This window comes from Meleagris gallopavo, chromosome 6, assembly GCF_000146605.3.
Source record: "Meleagris gallopavo isolate NT-WF06-2002-E0010 breed Aviagen turkey brand Nicholas breeding stock chromosome 6, Turkey_5.1, whole genome shotgun sequence".
NCBI lineage: Eukaryota > Metazoa > Chordata > Aves > Galliformes > Phasianidae > Meleagris > Meleagris gallopavo.
This window is the reverse complement of record NC_015016.2, coordinates 19030473-19048661: the sequence shown is the minus strand read 5'-3', so window position 1 is coordinate 19048661 and position 18189 is coordinate 19030473. Positions and strand designations below refer to the sequence as shown.

General features: G+C 36.4%; 1 protein-coding gene across 2 annotated transcripts in view; it reads left to right on the top strand.

Moving 5' to 3' along the window:
- Positions 1 to 17899, top strand: part of COL28A1 (collagen type XXVIII alpha 1 chain) — a 61572-nt gene extending 43673 nt beyond the window's left edge. For both annotated transcript variants that reach the window (XM_019616347.1, XM_010712543.3), the window contains exons 25-35: positions 1659 to 1727; positions 3404 to 3472; positions 8666 to 8734; positions 10323 to 10403; positions 10493 to 10528; positions 10720 to 10756; positions 11069 to 11623; positions 12846 to 13033; positions 15302 to 15518; positions 15961 to 16133; positions 17071 to 17899. In XM_019616347.1, the coding sequence (XP_019471892.1) occupies positions 1659 to 1727; positions 3404 to 3472; positions 8666 to 8734; positions 10323 to 10403; positions 10493 to 10528; positions 10720 to 10756; positions 11069 to 11623; positions 12846 to 13033; positions 15302 to 15518; positions 15961 to 16133 (1494 nt within the window). In that variant the 3' untranslated portion in view covers positions 17071 to 17899. The remainder of the gene's footprint in view (positions 1 to 1658; positions 1728 to 3403; positions 3473 to 8665; positions 8735 to 10322; positions 10404 to 10492; positions 10529 to 10719; positions 10757 to 11068; positions 11624 to 12845; positions 13034 to 15301; positions 15519 to 15960; positions 16134 to 17070) is intronic.
- The last annotated feature ends 290 nt before the right edge of the window (positions 17900 to 18189 follow it).

The following is an 18189-nucleotide window of genomic DNA, read 5'->3' as shown; positions in this document are numbered from 1 at the left end:
TAAGCCACAGAGGTTTTAAAAGATCAGGAATATCTACCATTCCTCTCACCGTAGAGGCACACCTGTCAGCACTGTGTGTCAGATTTAAGTGCTACAATCTTCAAGTGCTTAGGTTTGTAATGTTTACACATAGAATCTGCCACAAAACAAAATAAAATATCAAGGACACTGCCAGCGTCTTTGTTCTTGAATTAGCAGGGAAAGTGTGATAGAAAAGTGTCAGATCATCAGAAGAAGAACACCTCTCATCCATAAAAAAAAGAAGAAAAAGAAATAGCTCTTTCTTCAGCTCCCTTTTCCAAACCAAACCAGACCAAACCAACAAACCAGCCCCCCTCTTTCATCAAATCTGAGGGAGAAATTCTCTCCTGACTAATCTGGCAAACAGCGTAACCCTCAGACTCCAAGCTTGACACATCAATTTAAAGCCAAGAGTGCCCGTGTACCATGCCTATATGTTGGCTCAAGCTGGCCAGTGTCAAATGCTTTGGAAGAAAGAGGAACTGAAAATCAATTCAATAGCCAAATATTACATCAGTGAGGAAAGCATTATAAGCTTAATCTAAGCCTTGGTCTTTGGATTCAGGTTTGCCACCTCTCCAAATCCATCAAATGGAGCTAAGGCCTTCATGTATTAACATAAATAGCACATGCCAGAACTTAGCATGGGAGTTTCATAGCCATATACAAAACACACAGATTGGTGTGATCTGTCACTGGAGATTGAATTTCAGGCATTTCACCTAAAAAGCAGTCATTAAGATCTGAAAGCTCCACAAATGTTCATGGAAAGTAAAAGAAGTCAGCAAGAGGTTCTGTACTCTTGTTTCTTTCCTTTTTAATCAGTATGATACGTTCTTTCTTTTCGCCTATCACAAATGAAGTGTCATGTGTGATCAGTGTGATGTGTACATGCTGTTTTCTTCTGGTTGGACTGCTCCCTCTGCAGGCATATCAATTTGTAGTGCTTTTCCTAGTGTGAAAGTAAATAGAATGAAGACTTTCATCAAAGAAAATTTTTATTTTGTCAAGAGATACCATCTGTTCATGACACTGTTGTTAGTATATTGGATGAGTGATAGCTTATCAGAACATTTCTACCTTTTGCATTTGTCTGCACAGATATAATTTAAGAACATTTGCTAAACTTGGTTCAGAATTTTCTGCGCCTGTAATTAACAATTCTTTGTTTGTTTGTTTTTCTTTTCGAAGAGATGAGAGTTTTCTAATGAAAATGTGCTGGATGTGTGCCTATTCATTTGTACTGTTACAGACTGTGGGGAAAAAGGTGCCTTTCATGTCTCTGTGCCTCGCCCCTACAGCAATGTGCCCTGGCCCCTCTCTCCTTCCGCTGGGCTTGTCTGCAGCATACAGGGCAGCCTGGTACTCAGAACTGCTCACATTCCCACTGGCTGCCAGCTGCATCCCTGGGTTTGCTAGCTTATTAGGGGATGAGCCCTTCTGCTTTTTTCCTCACTGAAGTATTAACTGAGAAAAAAAAAAGTATAAATTCAGCTTTTTTTTTTTTTAATCTAAATGTCTGTAGCATTTATTTGCTTTCTCTTTGAAGCAGTTGTTTGACCAACTGCTTTTTGAGTGTATGAAATGTGTACTGGTAGTAAGTGGTAAATTAGTGATGCTATTATGACTATTTTCAGGGAGAACGTGGACTGATTGGCTCTCCGGGGCCCCCGGGACCGAGGGGAATTGGAATGGTTGGTCCTAAGGTTGGTGCTACATCATCTTAAAGCTTCTGCTTTTTTGTAATGTTGGCTGCCAGACTCTCTAATCACTCTGACACCCTTCAGTTACTGTTTCGTGTTGGTGCAACTGCAGGAGAAATCAAGCTTTAAAGCATGGGGGTTGACTATACATTTCTACTCCTGGATTAGGAAGGATACTGCCTGAAAACTGTATTTGCAGCTAAAATTTATGAGATCACAGTTTTAGATTACATAGAGCTAATAATTGAGTTAAATGACACATTTATTCCTTTTGCATCTATTGTATTTCCAAGATATTCTTTTCTGGGTGAAAATATGTTAAATTTGGATTTTATGTTTGCTTTTTTTTTTGCTCGCTGAAATTGAATCCTGTTAGCTTCATTTGTAAAACCATTAGGAAAGAAACATAAAGCCAAAAAATTGATTCTATAAGGAGCCAGCATGCAACATCTGGACAAATTTTAATTTCCTCCACTAAAATGAATAATAATTCAAAAAGGAAAAAACTGCTGCTAAAAAAGATAACTCAGTTCATGCCCATATTTCTGTATCATGAACGTATCCATTCATTATTTTTACAAAGTCAATGGAGAAAACATTGGATTTCTGTGTGTATTTCTCCACATTTACTTAAGTTAAAAACATGTATGTCTTTGTAACTTTTTCTGTAATTTCTTCAGCAAATACAATAACAGAAGTCTTCACGGCTGTTTTGAATAAATTGGTGTCTGAATGGAGAAATGTTATTACCAACCTGATACAGAAATGCAGTGAGCAATAGGGCATGAATGTTTTCTGAGGATGTACATACGACTTTGCATTGCTTTGTGAAAGCTATAGCAATTTCAGTACCTCAGTTAATCATATAGACAGTTTAAAAAGAGTAATTTTGGTAAGAATCAGTTTAGGCTGGGTCTCAAAGCCAACAAAATGTGTGACAATATATAATGCTCAGCCCAAAGCCTTCAAGAATGAAAAATACATTCTCTGTGTGGAAATGATATTTTGTTTTCAGGGCTGAGGACCATCTGGTATCATCTAGTTCTCGAGATAAGATTTTTAGAACAACAATGTTTAGTGTGAACCCCTGCTGATATAAACGTAGTTAAACAGTAGTTTTTACAAAGAGATTCTGTCAAAGTGTGTGGCAAAATTTTGTCCATGGATCCATAGAAAGACTTGACCTATTTTCTACTGTAGCCGCAAAAATCACCAAGTGTTGCTTTGGCTGTTGCCACTTAAGATTTTCTGAATGAGTGGTGCTCCCAGAGACTGTGGCTTGAAATACATGCCTATGTAGTGTGTAAGGACTAACATGTCTAGCTTTATTGCTGTACTGCTTGCCTCTGTGTGCAGTGATTGCGCAAAACTGTTGGATAAAGTTGGCTTCTGTTGGTTTCTACGCAGGAATGGAATGGGAAAATCATCACACTGTTTCACGGGCACATTTTATTCTTTAATTGTTTTCTGCTTAATTGTTCCTTTATTTTCCTGAGAATTTTCTAAGTATAACTACTGAAGCCTACTATGTGAAACTACAAACTACAGAAGAATCGGAACTAGAGTCTTCAAAAGGGCTTTACTTTTCCCTGCAGTGAATTTGAAATTACTTCTTTAGTGTTATAGGAATAGAATTTATCTCCTAATTCTTCATTTTTTTGTCACACTGAGTGTAATAGGGTGTTACGGGACGGAAAGGCTTGCCTGGTCCCCCTGGTCCTCCTGGCATCAGCATACAGGGAGATAAGGTAATCCAGTTTAATATAGTACGTTTCCAGTTTCTTCTTATATCTCTTTCCTAGTAAGTTTCATCTTTTTTTTTTCTTCCTCTGTATGTTCTGTTTGCCACTGAGTCACTGAACTCTTGCAAATATTCTTTGTAAATCATTCATAAAGTATGTAAAATTTACTTTAGCTGTTGACTTTCATCACTGTTGACACCTGACTGCTCTCCTATTATTGCTACAGATATATTTAACCTCTCTCATCCTTGTCACATTTCATTGACTTGTTAGACTTAGAGCACTGTCCAAAGAAAACATCTGGAGTTTGATCTTGATGCCCTTATGTAAAGACAGAAACAGAGAGCTACTGTATTTATCCAGAACAAGACAAACAACACATAACTATAAGAACATAAAAGAAATTAGCCAATCTCCAACGTATTCTTCATCAGGTTATTACTATCCTAGTTCCAGTCATATCAAAACATGCCTCCTTACAAGGAGAAAGGCAAACATGCAAACATATTCTCCCTGTTGAAATTTAATTAAATGCCTAGTCATGAATGTGTGGAGACAAATTGCTAAAACTGAGGGCTCTAGTGGAGAAAAAAAATATTTCTCAGATTTCTCTGAAATCAGTGCTTAAAGTTGAGCATGTGATTGAATATTTCCCTGGATCAGGAGTTGAGCTCCACTCTGCAACTCTCGAGTTTTAAATCACCAGTAATTTGATAAGAGTAATTTAATATTTCAGTCAGGTTGAGACAGATGTCTCACTATAGCGCAGTGGGCTGTAGAAACTAACGCCACCATGGAATTTGTTGGCAAAATTGGTTTTCCTTGCAACATACTGATGCGCTTAAATAAATAAATAAATAGATAGATAGATAGATAGATAGATAGATAAATAAATAAATAAATAAGTTTATGTTGTTACTAAATGTTTCATAGGATAATCTTTCTTTTATTCAGGGTGGAATTATTTCATGCAAGCTTAACCAGGAAAGCATTATTCCTGACTTTATTTTCATCAGTACTTACTCCAACTCCAGCTTCAATGTCTTCCACAATAATGTTAATCATTTCCCTTTTTATACAGCAGAGAGCACTTTCCGTCTTCACAGTGAAGTGTTTTATAGCATAAGAACATACTTTACCACATTCTCCCTTTTCTCATCTTTTCTCATTATTATATAACTCTCTTCAACAGATTCTGATTTATCATGTTTCAAGACTCCTAGACAAAGATCTGTCTGTGGTTAGAGTCAACTGACTGTCTGAACCTTTGGTTTTGATCTATCTGCACCTTTCTTCTATTTTAAAGATTATCAGTGTCCATACAGATAATAGGTATTCTAATGTGACAATGTAGGTAACTTCTTCCTTTCTTTGCTCACTTTCTGAAGCCTGTTTGCATTATTATTGAAGAAAGCAGAAATGTTTCTGCCATCTCTATGTGCTTTATTGTATAGGAAAACTGTTTCCGCCTGGCTTTAATAGACATTTTTGTTGTGTACCCAGAATCTAATACTTGGAATATTTCGTTGTTAATTTTATGGATATGGAGGTTAGTTATAAAAGCACAATTCCCATTCTGAGCAGAAACATTTCATGACTCAATGTAGTGCAGGAATAAGTATATTGATCGTTGTGTATTTTTTCTCTTCCTGAAGAAAAATAAAAGTTAAAATATTTTTAATGGCTAATAGGTAGATACGCAGATATGCAGACATACGCAGTTTAGGATGGTAGAATCACAGAATCACAGAATTGTAGGGGTTGGAAGGGACCTCTAGAGATCATCGAGACCAACCCCCCTGCCAAAGCAAGTTCCCTACACCAGGTCGCATAGGTAGGCGTCCAGGCAAGACTTGAATATCTCCAGAGAAGGAGACTCCACAACCTCCCTGGGCAGCCTGTTCCAGTGCTCCATCACCCTCACCATGAAGAAGTTCTTACGCACATTCGTGCGAAACTTCCTATGCTGCAGCTTATGTCCGTTTCCCCTCGTCCTGTCTCCACGTACCACTGAAAAGAGACTGGCCTCACCACTATGGCCGCCACACCTCAGATATTTATAAACCTGGATCAGGTCCCCTCTCAGTCGTCTTTTTACAAGGCTAAACAGACCCAGTTCACTTAGCCTTTCTTCACAGGGGAGATGCTCCAGGCCCTTCACCATCTTTGTGGCCCTCCGCTGGACTCTTTCTAAGAGATCCCTGTCTTTTTGAACTGGGGAGCCCAGAACTGGACACAGTACTCCAGATGAGGCCTTACCAGGGCAGAGTAGAGGGGGAGGATCACCTCCCTCAACCTGCTGGACACGCTCTTCTTAATGCAGTAATGTAGTAATTAATGTAGTAATGGCACTGCTGTAAATAATATCTATCAGTACCTGTTTCCTCCATTCCCTGGCGCTTGTTGAACATCGATCTCTCACATCTGTCTTTTTGTCTCCTCACAAACATCACAAGCTTCATATTTTATGGCCATTCTTCATCAGCTTAAAGCTACTATACTCCTCCATTTGAACTATCAATATTACTCCAAGTATATTCTTAGATATACATGGAGTTCTGTAGGCATACGGTAAGAATGGAATGTCAAAAATGAGATGGGTTTTGAGTAACTTTATGTTAGTATCAGCATCCATTGGTGTTCTTTTTTTGTGTGCTTGGTTTCCTTTCAAAACCACAGTCTAGACATTCTCAGGTCTGCACTCTGAGAATGGCATTTTAACATAAAAGTCTACTTACTGATCAGTGATCTACCAGGATATTATGGTCAAGGATTTATGGGTCCTTTTTTAGATGAATACTGCTTTGATTTTTAGGATAAGACTGATGGTCAATTTTGAGTTTAACTTTGCACATACACTGAGCAGGTATAATGACAAATATTTTAAAATTTATGCAATATACTTCTTGCTTAGTTACTAAATATTTTCTTATGGTATCTATGACAAATCCTTTCTGTTGATGATCGATTACACAAGTAGAGGAAGCAGGATTTGGTTCTGCAGTTGGCATTTAAAGGATAAAATTCACACGTGTGTCTGTGATTAATGTCAGCTGCATAGGCTTGCTTTTTTTAGAAAAGTAGGTCTCTTTCGATTTTGTTGCCTAAACGCCATCCTAACTGCCTAACTGACAAATGACTTCAATAAATCTATAGTTTTCTTAGATCTGACATTTATTGTTAATGACAGGCTACTGGAATACAAAGCAGATTCTAATTCTGGTTCATGTGTATGTGCTCTGCAAATCTGTAAAGAAGTTAATCAGGCAGTTCTATCATGACTAGTTAGGAAGAACAGTCTTTCCCAGTGCTGGACAGCAAGCACTGAAACAGGCTGGCATGCTACTTTGCTGTGTTTAAAAGTCATTTGCATTAATAACCTATATAGAAGACCTATGAAGTACAATCTGCTGAAAAGCAGCTTTAAGTTAATTAAATAGTCACTGAACATTTAAGAATGCCAACTAAACTCCTTTGTGCATGCCACTGTCTTATTAATATTTCCGAATTGTAGGAAAGCCCATAATTTTTCCTAGTGCATTAGCTATGTAATTTACTGCAGTTTCTTTTCCAGTATCCAACATCCACTTAACAGTGCCTGTTCTTTCTAGCTGTAAGAAATTGTGGAGTGCGGAAATGGGAGAGTTGTTCTTTTTCCAGAGGCAAAAAGTTAATGATAGCAGGTCAGTGGTATGTAGTCCTGACAAGGAGCAGAGGTTTTGAGCTCCCTGTGTTGGGTCTAGTGGATCTGAGAGGCTCCCACAGAGCAGGGCTCTTCAGGCAGCACCTTTGGTGAAGATGTGTTGGAGTGTGGTAGGTGCCTTTGCCTAGTACAGGGCAAAACCACAGCTCACCTGTCTGCAGTCAGAGGCTCCCATTTCAGCAGGTTCTCAGTGAAATCTGGGATTTGAACAGGAAAAAAAACACCCACTGTCTTTGACTCCTGATATACTGCCTCTTCTAGGAAGGTGCATCTCACCGTCTGACTCCATGTGAACTTTCAGCTCAAGAGAGCCAGTCATGGGAAATTGTCTGACTCGGTTGTGCATCACGTAGCTGCTTCTCCACCTGAAGAAATCTGTAATTCTTACCCAGTCCAGCAGAAATGATCAGTCTATCAGTTCACCAAAAGCACTAGTATACCTACTGTGAAGACTGGAGTCTTGAAAATTGTGTATTTCTCTGTCCACTATGAGCAGAATAGTCACTTTAGGTGTAGTTGTGAACAACTATCCAAGTATGAGTATAGGATGTGCAAGACAGTCTGAGCTCTTGACTGAAAAATATAACTCACTAGACTTGTACTGGTCTATGCAGATATGCCTAAGCTAGGCTTACTGCAGGCAATAGGTGATCTCACTGATATTCCCTAGAGCTGTTTTTAGTATTTACACAAGGCATTGCTGTTATGCTACAAATGTGAATTTTGGGGAAGCTTTTATCAGGGAATCTAATTCTCTCTAGCTGTGATTAAAATGTAGACAGTATTTTATCTGAAAAAGTTATTTACCCTGTTAAAGAAAACAGAACAGTTTCTGGAACCCACATGCTGTGAAGGATTTTCTGTACTTATTTTATGACAGCTGTGGTTCTCAATGTGCTATATCCTCATCCTGCTAGTGTGAACGTGCTTCTCCAGTCTCTGTTTGCACAGCAGGACATATAGAACAATCCTTTCAAAACAAATATGCACTTTGTAGCCAGACAGATCCTGTCATTTGAAGTGTCAGCAGAAATGTGAAAAACTGAGACCTCATTTACTTAAAATCAGAAAAATTAAGTCAACCCTGAAGAGATCCTAGGTGTGTGTGCTTAGAGAACCTTTGTGTGGGACTTTGTTTTTCCACCTGTAGGCTGGATGAATAACTGAACCTCATCGTGTGAAACTCACTACTTTTGTCTTCCATTCATGTCAGCGTAACATCAATATTTTGTTTAATTAAACAGGAATATAGTCTTCATTGTATACTTTATCAAAGTACATTATGATTCTTATTCAATTATTCTTATGATTCATACTCAATTGTTTATTTCTTCATTTCTTCTGATTCAGAGCAATTCTATCTTGAAAATTACACGTTTCATTTCCTAATACAAGTATCTGGCTTTCTCTATGATGCAGGATGTCATAAACTGAATAGACAGAGCATGGATTCTACCTTAATTTTTCATTAAACTTACTTTTCATATTCTGTTTAGGGAGAAAAAGGAAATCCAGGTTTACATGGGCCAAAGGGCTCAATAGGAGTTGGCATTCCTGGACCAAAGGTAAATCCTTGCAATAGGGAAAGAAAGGTTTTATTTTCTTTATTGTTGATTTAATGCGACAGATCCTTGAAGATGGATAAAAAGCAAAGCAAAAAAGCAAAAAACTGCCTCATACAGTTGGCAAGACAAGCGCTTACTACTTATTGTCAGCTTTGGAATCTGTGGAAATCTTAACCATCATTAAGGATCAGGCTCTGAAGTAATATATGGAATGAGCTCTTACCTGTTAGCAGGAGAATAATACTAGTAAAATCATGCATTCTGCTATATTCGTATAGTTTTTAGCTATTATAAAATCAAAATGTCCATTTATTTGCCAGGCTTTGACCAAAAATCTCTCCAAATTCTCAATTTTGCTGTTTGCTATTAAAAAAGCAGACTTGTCACCAAAAAAAAAGTTTAGTTCAGTAGGAATTTTATTTACCTATTTTCTACTGGATGTGTCAAAAACCAAACAAATATGCTAAAAATGCTAATATGCTAAAATATGCTAAAAATATATTTTTAGCATATTTATGTGCATGAGAATACTAGTATCACCATCATCTAGCATCAGTATTTGCTGTTTCTTGTGCTGACATTAGTTTTGATGAGGTTAGATAGAATTCACAGACAAATAATGGAAAGCAGTACTACTAGCTGGATATTATGATTTTGTGAAAATAGACCAGCAAGTGTTTTCCAAGAGCTTACATAGTGGAGTCTGATTTCCTTAACACTGTGGAGGAGCTATACAATTTTCAGATTTGAATAAGATCAGAATCAGACTCAGGGAGTCAAAAAGATTCCACAGAATTGATAGCAATCATACTGGCAAATGCTGTAACAGGGAATGGTATCTAAATGATTCCACTGTCTGGGTCGTAATGAGAAATAATATCGAAATGGGCACTCCCCTCACTGAATTCCTAAAATTTCAGGTGAAATATTAGGTGATCAGTAAATTCCAGAGAGAAGAAAAAAAAAAAACTATCATGCACAATCATCTTTTTGAAGACATTTTTAATTAAGATCCTGAATCCTTTCCATAGTATATTTCATACCTGTGTTAGCTGAAATGCATTAAGGTTGAATCCTTTCTCTTCTAGGAAATCAGATCTAGTCACTCAAATTAAAAAAATGAAGAATTTGTTTCTAAATACGTAACTATGTATTTTCCAATGTATGTAACAATCCAGGCATCTCTTTTCTAGACAATCTCCCAGTATTTCAGTATTTGGGTTCTGCACAAAGCTGATGTGAGTTTCAATATGTTGGCAGATTTCAAGTCTCTCCATAGATTTGCATTAATATGGTCCAGTTTAGAATTCAATTAAATTCACTTTTAGAATCAAAGAAGAGTAAAAATTATATAATCTCATCTCATAATCAGCATAAATTTATCTTCACTATTTACTGATATAAATTTCTTGAAGATATTTATGTTGACAGTGCTTTCTTTCTCTAAGATACTCTGCTTAAGGTAAATCAGCCACAGGGATAAAGCTCAGAAATTTAATCTTAAAAACTAGTTGAACTATAACTCCAGCTCTTACTACCAACAAAACTGGAGTTGTGGATTCTGTTTAATGTGACTGCTTTAAATTAGGGAGACTACGGAGATAAAGGTGATCCAGGAAGCAAAGGTGCCAAGGGAGAGATAGGAGACCCAGGATCTCCAGGACCAAAGGTAAAAGACGGTATACATTACTTCATTTTATACAGAAGAAATGTAATGAACTTGGATTTTGTTAACTATCTCACTCTACACATTTTCAGGGAACTTGGGGAAGAAAAGGTGAACCAGGTCTTTCAGTAAGTATGTATATGAATTAATTTAAATGTTAGAAATTTATTTTAGAATGTGCTCATGCTTTATGTGATATTAAACAAGGCTGATATAGGGACATTGCATTCCCTGCATTGGTGTAGGTAAATAAGTTGTTAAATTTCAGCAATCTTAAAACACACAGCAGATTGATTAATACTTTTTTTTTTTTTTCCAGAGAGAAGAGGTCATAAGACTTATCAATGAATTCTGTGGTAAGCATTCCAGTATGGAAAAAAAAATAGCTCTACACTGAATTTATGTTGTCTGAATGGATATTTCGTCTTCATGTTTGTGTGTAAGGATACAACTTATGTGAAAAATGTTCACTGTGTTGCCAATACGAGAAGTAGTTTAGTTCAGCTCTGTTTATATTTCCCAATACCAATGACTTTAAAGTGGAATAAGTGGAATTAGTATGGAATAACTAATTGATCTTTGACTGTAAATCTGTTATTTGAGCTCAATTCATTTATATAATTGGAAGGTGGTTTCTCATAAAATATCTGAAATGGTTATTCTTCCAGGTTGCGGTATCAGATGTAGAATAACACCGCTGGAACTTATATTTGTCATTGACAGTTCAGAAAGTGTCGGACCAGACAACTTCATCAGTACCAAAACATTTATGAAAACAGTCATTGATGAGGTTTTGGCCAACCACGCTAAAACTCGCATTGGCGTTATCAACTTCAGCCATAAAGTGGAGTTGGTGTCTTCTCTAGAGAAATACACAACCAAAGAATCTCTGAAATCTGCTGTTGATAAAATGCTCTACTTAGGAGAAGGCACGTACACAGCTTCTGCCATTAAAAAAGCCATTAACCTATTTCAGGCAGCACGCCCAGCCGTAAGAAAAGTTGCTGTAGTAGTAACGGATGGACAAGCAGACGCTCGTGACGAAGTACACCTGGATATGGTAGTAAGGGAAGCACATGCTGCAAATATTGAGATATTTGTCATTGGAATTGTTCAAGAAACTGATCCTCATTATGATAATTTTCTGAAAGAAATGCATCTCATTGCAACAGACCCTGATGAAGAACATTTTTACCGGATAGAGGACTTCAAGACACTCTCAGGTAAAAGAAACCATGTAGGAGAATATTTGAAATAAGCAAATAAAAGTGTTTGGCCTTTCCCCAAGCAAGGCAAGGCAGTCCATACATGCTCAATGAATAGCAGCTGATGCCTGTCTTTTGGATGCAGCTTGGTTTTCAATGTCCCTTGCTCTTTGGTCAAATGAAACTTTTGGCAAAATTTTACCTCTTGTACAAACAATGAAAACCAACAAACAGTGATTTTCAAAGTTGAGGCCTTCTTTGGGGCACTCCTCAGCTTCCATCAGCTTTCCCTTACACAGTGTGTAGGGCCACAGATTCAGCCCCAAAAAAATTTCCTTCCATTTTGGGACACCATCTCTGTCTATTTCTCTTTCATATATGGCTGTTTTTAGTGATTTGTCTGTCTGGCAGTCCCTTTACCATCTTTTATATACACTCATTTTCTTCCAAAAGTCATAGGAAATTCTATGCTTTCATCCTGATTCTAGGGAAGAGGTGGTGAAAGAATATCAACAAGCAAATGAGGTCTGCTTTATTCTGCATTATTTATTTCAAACAGACTTGAAAAATCCTGTGGCCATATCTGGAATCAGAGATAAAGGACAGAGGAAACCTATAATAACCAGTGGAAGAAACGAACATTGGTTTCAACTATCTGCAGTCTAACCGTATAAACTATATTTATCCTGAGCATAAACTCATTTTGCTACACTGAGCCTATGGATGGGTTTAAGTTAATGCGTTTAAGGCATTAACGATGAGAACAGAATCCGCACTAATGTTCTGGTGCCAGCTAGGATTAAAATTACAGCTCTGGCTCTGGCTCCAGCATTCAACATGAAAGTATTCCCAGTCACTGAATTTTTTTTTTTTTTTTTTTGGTTTTGAGAAGAAATAGGATCTGTAACTCAGTTTATCTTCTTACTTTTTACACATAAACACAGTCTTTCCATTGCCCTGTTTTTCTCTCTAGACTGTTGAGCTATAATTTATGCTTAAAATGGGTTTTGTTTTTATCTATTGTTTCCAAAAAGAACTAGAGGTCTTTAAAATCTGTTAGGTCTGAGAATGCATTATTTTATTCATTCTAATCTGAGTTTTGATATAACTTCAGAAAACAGTCTTTCAAAAGTCACTGTCATTATAAGTTGTGGTTAATGCTGCACTAAAAGCTTGTGGAGAATCGTTGTGACTTTTCTTTATTAGCCAATAAATTTCATCATTTTGTTGATGTTTTCAGCTCTTACAGATAAACTCATCACAAAAATATGTGATAATGCATCTGAAATTTACAGTAGAAAAGAAAATGTTCTATCACCACCTCCAACTCCAGAACCTGAATTGCCTAATGAAGTTACTGACATTCAATTGACTCGAGTGACAATCTCAGAGACTTCAGTGCCCCATAAAGAAGGAATCAGTTACTCAGTAAGTTACTGAATGTTTTTAAAAGATGTAGCTCTTTGTTGACATTCATATATTATTTATTACACCATTTACCAATCTTTTAATATATGGATAATGTCTCAAAAAAATCTGAAGAGAACTTTTAAAGTTAGAGTGAACTTGTTTAAAATAGTTTACAGAAAAACAAGAAGGTAATACTGTGTCATTGTTGCAATAAATGACAACAATCTGTATTTTTGTATTTCTGATTCATTTTAAAAGTGAATTGGAAATATTTCAGATGCGTGCCTATGCAGGCAGATAGTGTGCAAGCCATTTACTTATGTGATTGTCAGTGCAAAGTTGCTTCTTGTGATGATGTCCTGTAAGTATCGTTAAGCTTTCAGCTTTTCTTGTTGGACTGTTTCCAGGACTCCCTGCTCACACTACTCTTTATTCTCCAGTTTTAATTTCTCCTGTCCTGTGTTCGTCCATTCTCTGACATGGAGTTGCAGTACAGACAGAAAGGACAGGTGGTTTTTTAGTGCAATACATAAATATTTTCTGCATGAGTGCATCAACTTAATTCTCTTAATAGGTCTTTGGTATTTTTCAGTCGCTGTGTTAGTATCAGAGTAGGACATTTGTCACCTTTACAGTACTTCAGTACTAACATTCTAGGGTGTTTAAATTGCTTTGCCTAAAAATAGCTGATGATAAACATGGAACAGATGCTTGCCCCCAAAATGTGCTGAAATAAATTTTGAAATATTTTCTGTATAATCCTCTGTAGCTGTGTGGAATGGATAGTGTAGGTCATTATAGACACATTGTAGTACCAACATTTAAACATTAAGTGAATTGAATGCTGTATATAAATATTACTGATATATGGTGGAGGAGTCAGTGAACTCCTCCATTATTAGCCAATACTAACCCTTTGGATCATTGTGTATGTAATATGATTCTTAATTACACAGATCAACTTCACTTTCAAAATTCAGTATAATTTCCCTGAATGACAGTTACAGTGTAAGTGATTTAGGTTTGGGCCCTGTAATACCTCCACATAGATCTGTGTGAGAGAGGATCAGCATTGGTACCCTGCATCATTAAGAAAAATAAAAGGGAAAATAAATGTTAATCTGGTATTATAGATGCTGACATTTATACATTTTATTATAAGGGTCACAAATATGAATAGTTCTAACTAATTAGATGTTCATATGCTTGGATCTGATTGGCTTTAGTTGGTTATAGCTGAATCTTAATAATTTAATTACCATCACAATAAACATTATCTTTTTGTAGATCTGTGAAATGCAACATGCAAAGGATTGGATGAACTGTCTATTTACATTTCAGTTAGACTTTGGGTTTCAGAGTATCAGTGGCTAAAAGGAGTTTTCTTAAACTGACTGACACGTCAGTACAGTCCTGTAAATGGAAAGATGTTAAATATAGTATCAAGTTTCTTCCTTCCTGGTTTCAGTCGATAATGAGATGTATGGGATAAATGCAGTCATTTGTACCATACTGTACTGAGAAATATGCAGAGCTTCTTGAATGTAGTAAAACACTAGAGAGGCACATTTTTAGATAATAATCTTCACCTGAAGAGGTTTGTTACCTTCTTAACATTTTAGTCAAGGAAAACTCAAAAATTCTGATAATAAGCAAGTGGAGGAAGGCAGCTAGAAACAGGAAAAAGACTGATTGGTCACTTGATTCAAAACAGCAAGTATGCATCTCTTGAGACAATCTTAATATTGGGATGTGATTCCCTCAACACAAGATTTGCACATTTTTGCTGCATTCAAGGGATTCCACATTTAAAAAGATCTTTGGATCATCTTTGATGAATGCGTTTTTCTATCAATAACATAACAAGTATCCTGTTCCTCTTGCCTACCATTTCCCTTTCTTTGGCAGACTTGATTTCATCTCTTTCCCAATGAGTGTAATAGACGTCTGAAAGCACAGACTTACCTCACAGTTCTTTGCCTTTTTAGTTCATATTACAAATAAGCACTGACTGAAATTTTACTGCAATGGAACTAATTCAGCTTAGTGACTAAATGGAAAGAATTACTTTATCTTCTTATTTAGCTGTCGGCACCAGAAAATGCATTTGTTAAAATCATGGTCCCTTACTGAGAAATCACTAGAACAAGGTGTGAATCCACCTGTCATTATTTCTAAGTAATGTGTGTAAAAAATATCATTACTTTCCTTTATAATTCTCTCATTCTTTTTCTCTTCACATCTGAGCTCTGACAGAGTGTTAACAGATTTTGACTCCTTTTGCAGCATAGTCCACCACAGACCAGATATACTGAGCCACTGCCATCTGCTCAGGATCATACAGTGACCACCTCTGTTCTCAGAGAATCGAGATTCCCTCCATTTTCCAACATAGATGAAATCAGACCTCAGAGTCCAGTTGTCAACCCTCTGGTCAATGTAACTGCTGCTAAAGATCACCACCCAACAGCACAGCAATCACAGGTAGCAAAACCTCTGAAAGGTATGTACTGTTGTCTGAATATTGGGTAGCAGATCTGTACCAAAATCAACCAACCAAAAATCCCTACTCCCGCCTTCATATACTTACTGTATTTTATCATCTTTTGTTTATCTGGGTGTTTTGGCTGCAGCCACCATACTCAGAGTTTCAAACCTAGAATACAGCCCTTGTGTATTGATTTTGCTTAGGTATTTAAATACCTATTTGAGTCTTGCATCAGAATTTAGGTAGCCTGATTTCAAACCAGTCATGTGTTTGTTTAGATCTATTCATATATCTCATTAACTGAAATGGAATTTGGCTACAAATCTGAGATGTGTATATATTCCAGGCATTATGAGGAAGAAAAAAAAAAAAAAGATGCTCTAAAAAAATAATGGAGGGTTAGAGTAACGTAATTGATACCCAGAATCCAAGTTAACTTTTGAAGATATGCTTTCAGATCCCAGGTGCTTGGAACCTATGAAACCAGGTGATTGTCAGAACTATGTGGTGAAATGGTATTATGACAAGAATGCCAATTCTTGTGGCCAGTTCTGGTATGGAGGTTGTAATGGTACCAACAATAGATTTGAAACAGAAGAAGAATGTCGAAGAACCTGCACTGATGAATAAGTAAGTTTTCTCTCCATCAGGTTCATCTCCTTCAAGCACTTCTTTTCCAGGCTAAAAAGATATAATACTTAATTGTCTCCAGTACTATACATACATATCATTTACACCTTTGATCAGGTTTTACTCCTTTCTGAGATGGTGGGAGCAGAATTGCACTCTGTGGTCATGAATTTATACAGTGACACAGTAGTTGTCTACTTTGTTCTTTACTCCTTATCTTACAGTTTCTCACGTTGTATTTGAGTTTGTTGGGTTTTTTTTACTATTACTGAGAATTAAGGTGATATATTCACAGATCAAAATTCCAAGACCTCATTTTAAGAATTAGCTGAAGAGCCATCATTTTATACGTGGATTTGGGATCATTTTTCTCATATGTACTAGTTCTTCAAAACTCACTTTTCCTCTCACAGCTTATTCTGTCAATATCACAATGTTCTTCTGCAGCTTCTTGAAGTCAACCCTTTTCTTTTCTACTCTAGAGAAAGACAATATTGTCACGGACTTGGTCATCTCACTTTTTACACCCTTCGCTAGATCACTTATGATCATTTTGAGTAGGACAGACCATTGTAGCATGCATCCTCCAGTGCCTTCTTTCCAGCAGCCTTTTATTCGCCTTCCTTTTCACCATTTCTAAATCAGAAGACTTTTCCACTTAATCCAATATAACTTTCCTTTGGCAAGAGACTTTATCTTTTAGAAATCCAGACAGACTTATTCACTGCCTTAGGCCCACATACTCATTGAGTGATGGTCTTCAAAGAGCTTGCTTATGCATAGTGCATAATTTCCTTTACAAAAACCATTTAGCTCCTCCTCAACACACTGCATTAAGTTCTATGTTCCATCCTTCAATACAGGAAAAATCTGTTGAACTATAGCATATTTCTTTTTGAATGCTCCAAGAAAACTAATCAATTCCTCATTTTTCTAGAAATGACTGCCATTTGGAGTTTTTAAAGCAAGAAGTTCATATATATTAAGGAAGAAATGGCTGAGAAGAATCTAAAATGATGTATGAACATGAATATATTACCACCACGCTCCACTGCTTTTGCCACTGTGGAATTCACATTCATTAGATTCCTGCATAGCATATGTTATCTGTGACATCATAACAATAACTTTATTACACATACACATGCATGGGAACGTACCTTTTCCCTTCAAACTCATTGTAATTTGATAATACTAATGTGGCAAGGATAAGATTTTATTTTTAGGATTAAAATATTGGAAGTGTTCACATGGCGTTTGATGGCAGAGGTCTCATTCTCTTGGAAGGAAAAAAATGTGCTCTAGTTTTTAACAAGAGTAAGTAGCTCCTGACATCAGCACTCTTATGACAGCATTGAGTGTCGTAATTTAAGGTTTTCTCTAATTAGACTACTTCTTGTGAATGTAAATGCCACAGCAAAATTAATTAGAGGGGAGGGTTTTCCCATTAAAGCACATTTATATTAACACCAGTATAATCTTTTTGCTTACAAGGATGGGACTTTCATTTGAAATTACATTAAAACCAGGATTCTTCATGTCCTTTATGGCAAGTAAGCAAATTTCAGTTTCTCAGGGTCTCTGTGTTTAAATATATATGTATTTCACTCTGATACATGCTATTAAGTAAAAAAGGAAAAAGAACTGAAAAATGCATATAAATGTTTATGTACATCCTTTCTACTTTCAGCAATAATCCTAGTGAACTATCATTAAAACTGAGAATTATGAGTCTGTAATTAAAATGGAAAGCAACATCTGATAAAGAGTCTGGCATTCTTATTTCTTTTTAGGCAAGAAAACCTATTATCTGTATACACAGTCTGAACAGATCTCGATACGTTTAAGCAATGCTTGCACTTTTTTTTTCCCCAGGTACCCAAAAGATAGCATATACCATGTAAAATGGACTTCTTCATAGCAAATGAGGCACTAACCTTATTCTATGAAATGAAGTGCTTGAATTTTAGGAGAATTAAATACTTTTTTCGAAAAAATTTGGCTTTGTTAGTGAGTTTCAAATTAGAAACTAAAAAACTGATGGTAGCCTCCAAAA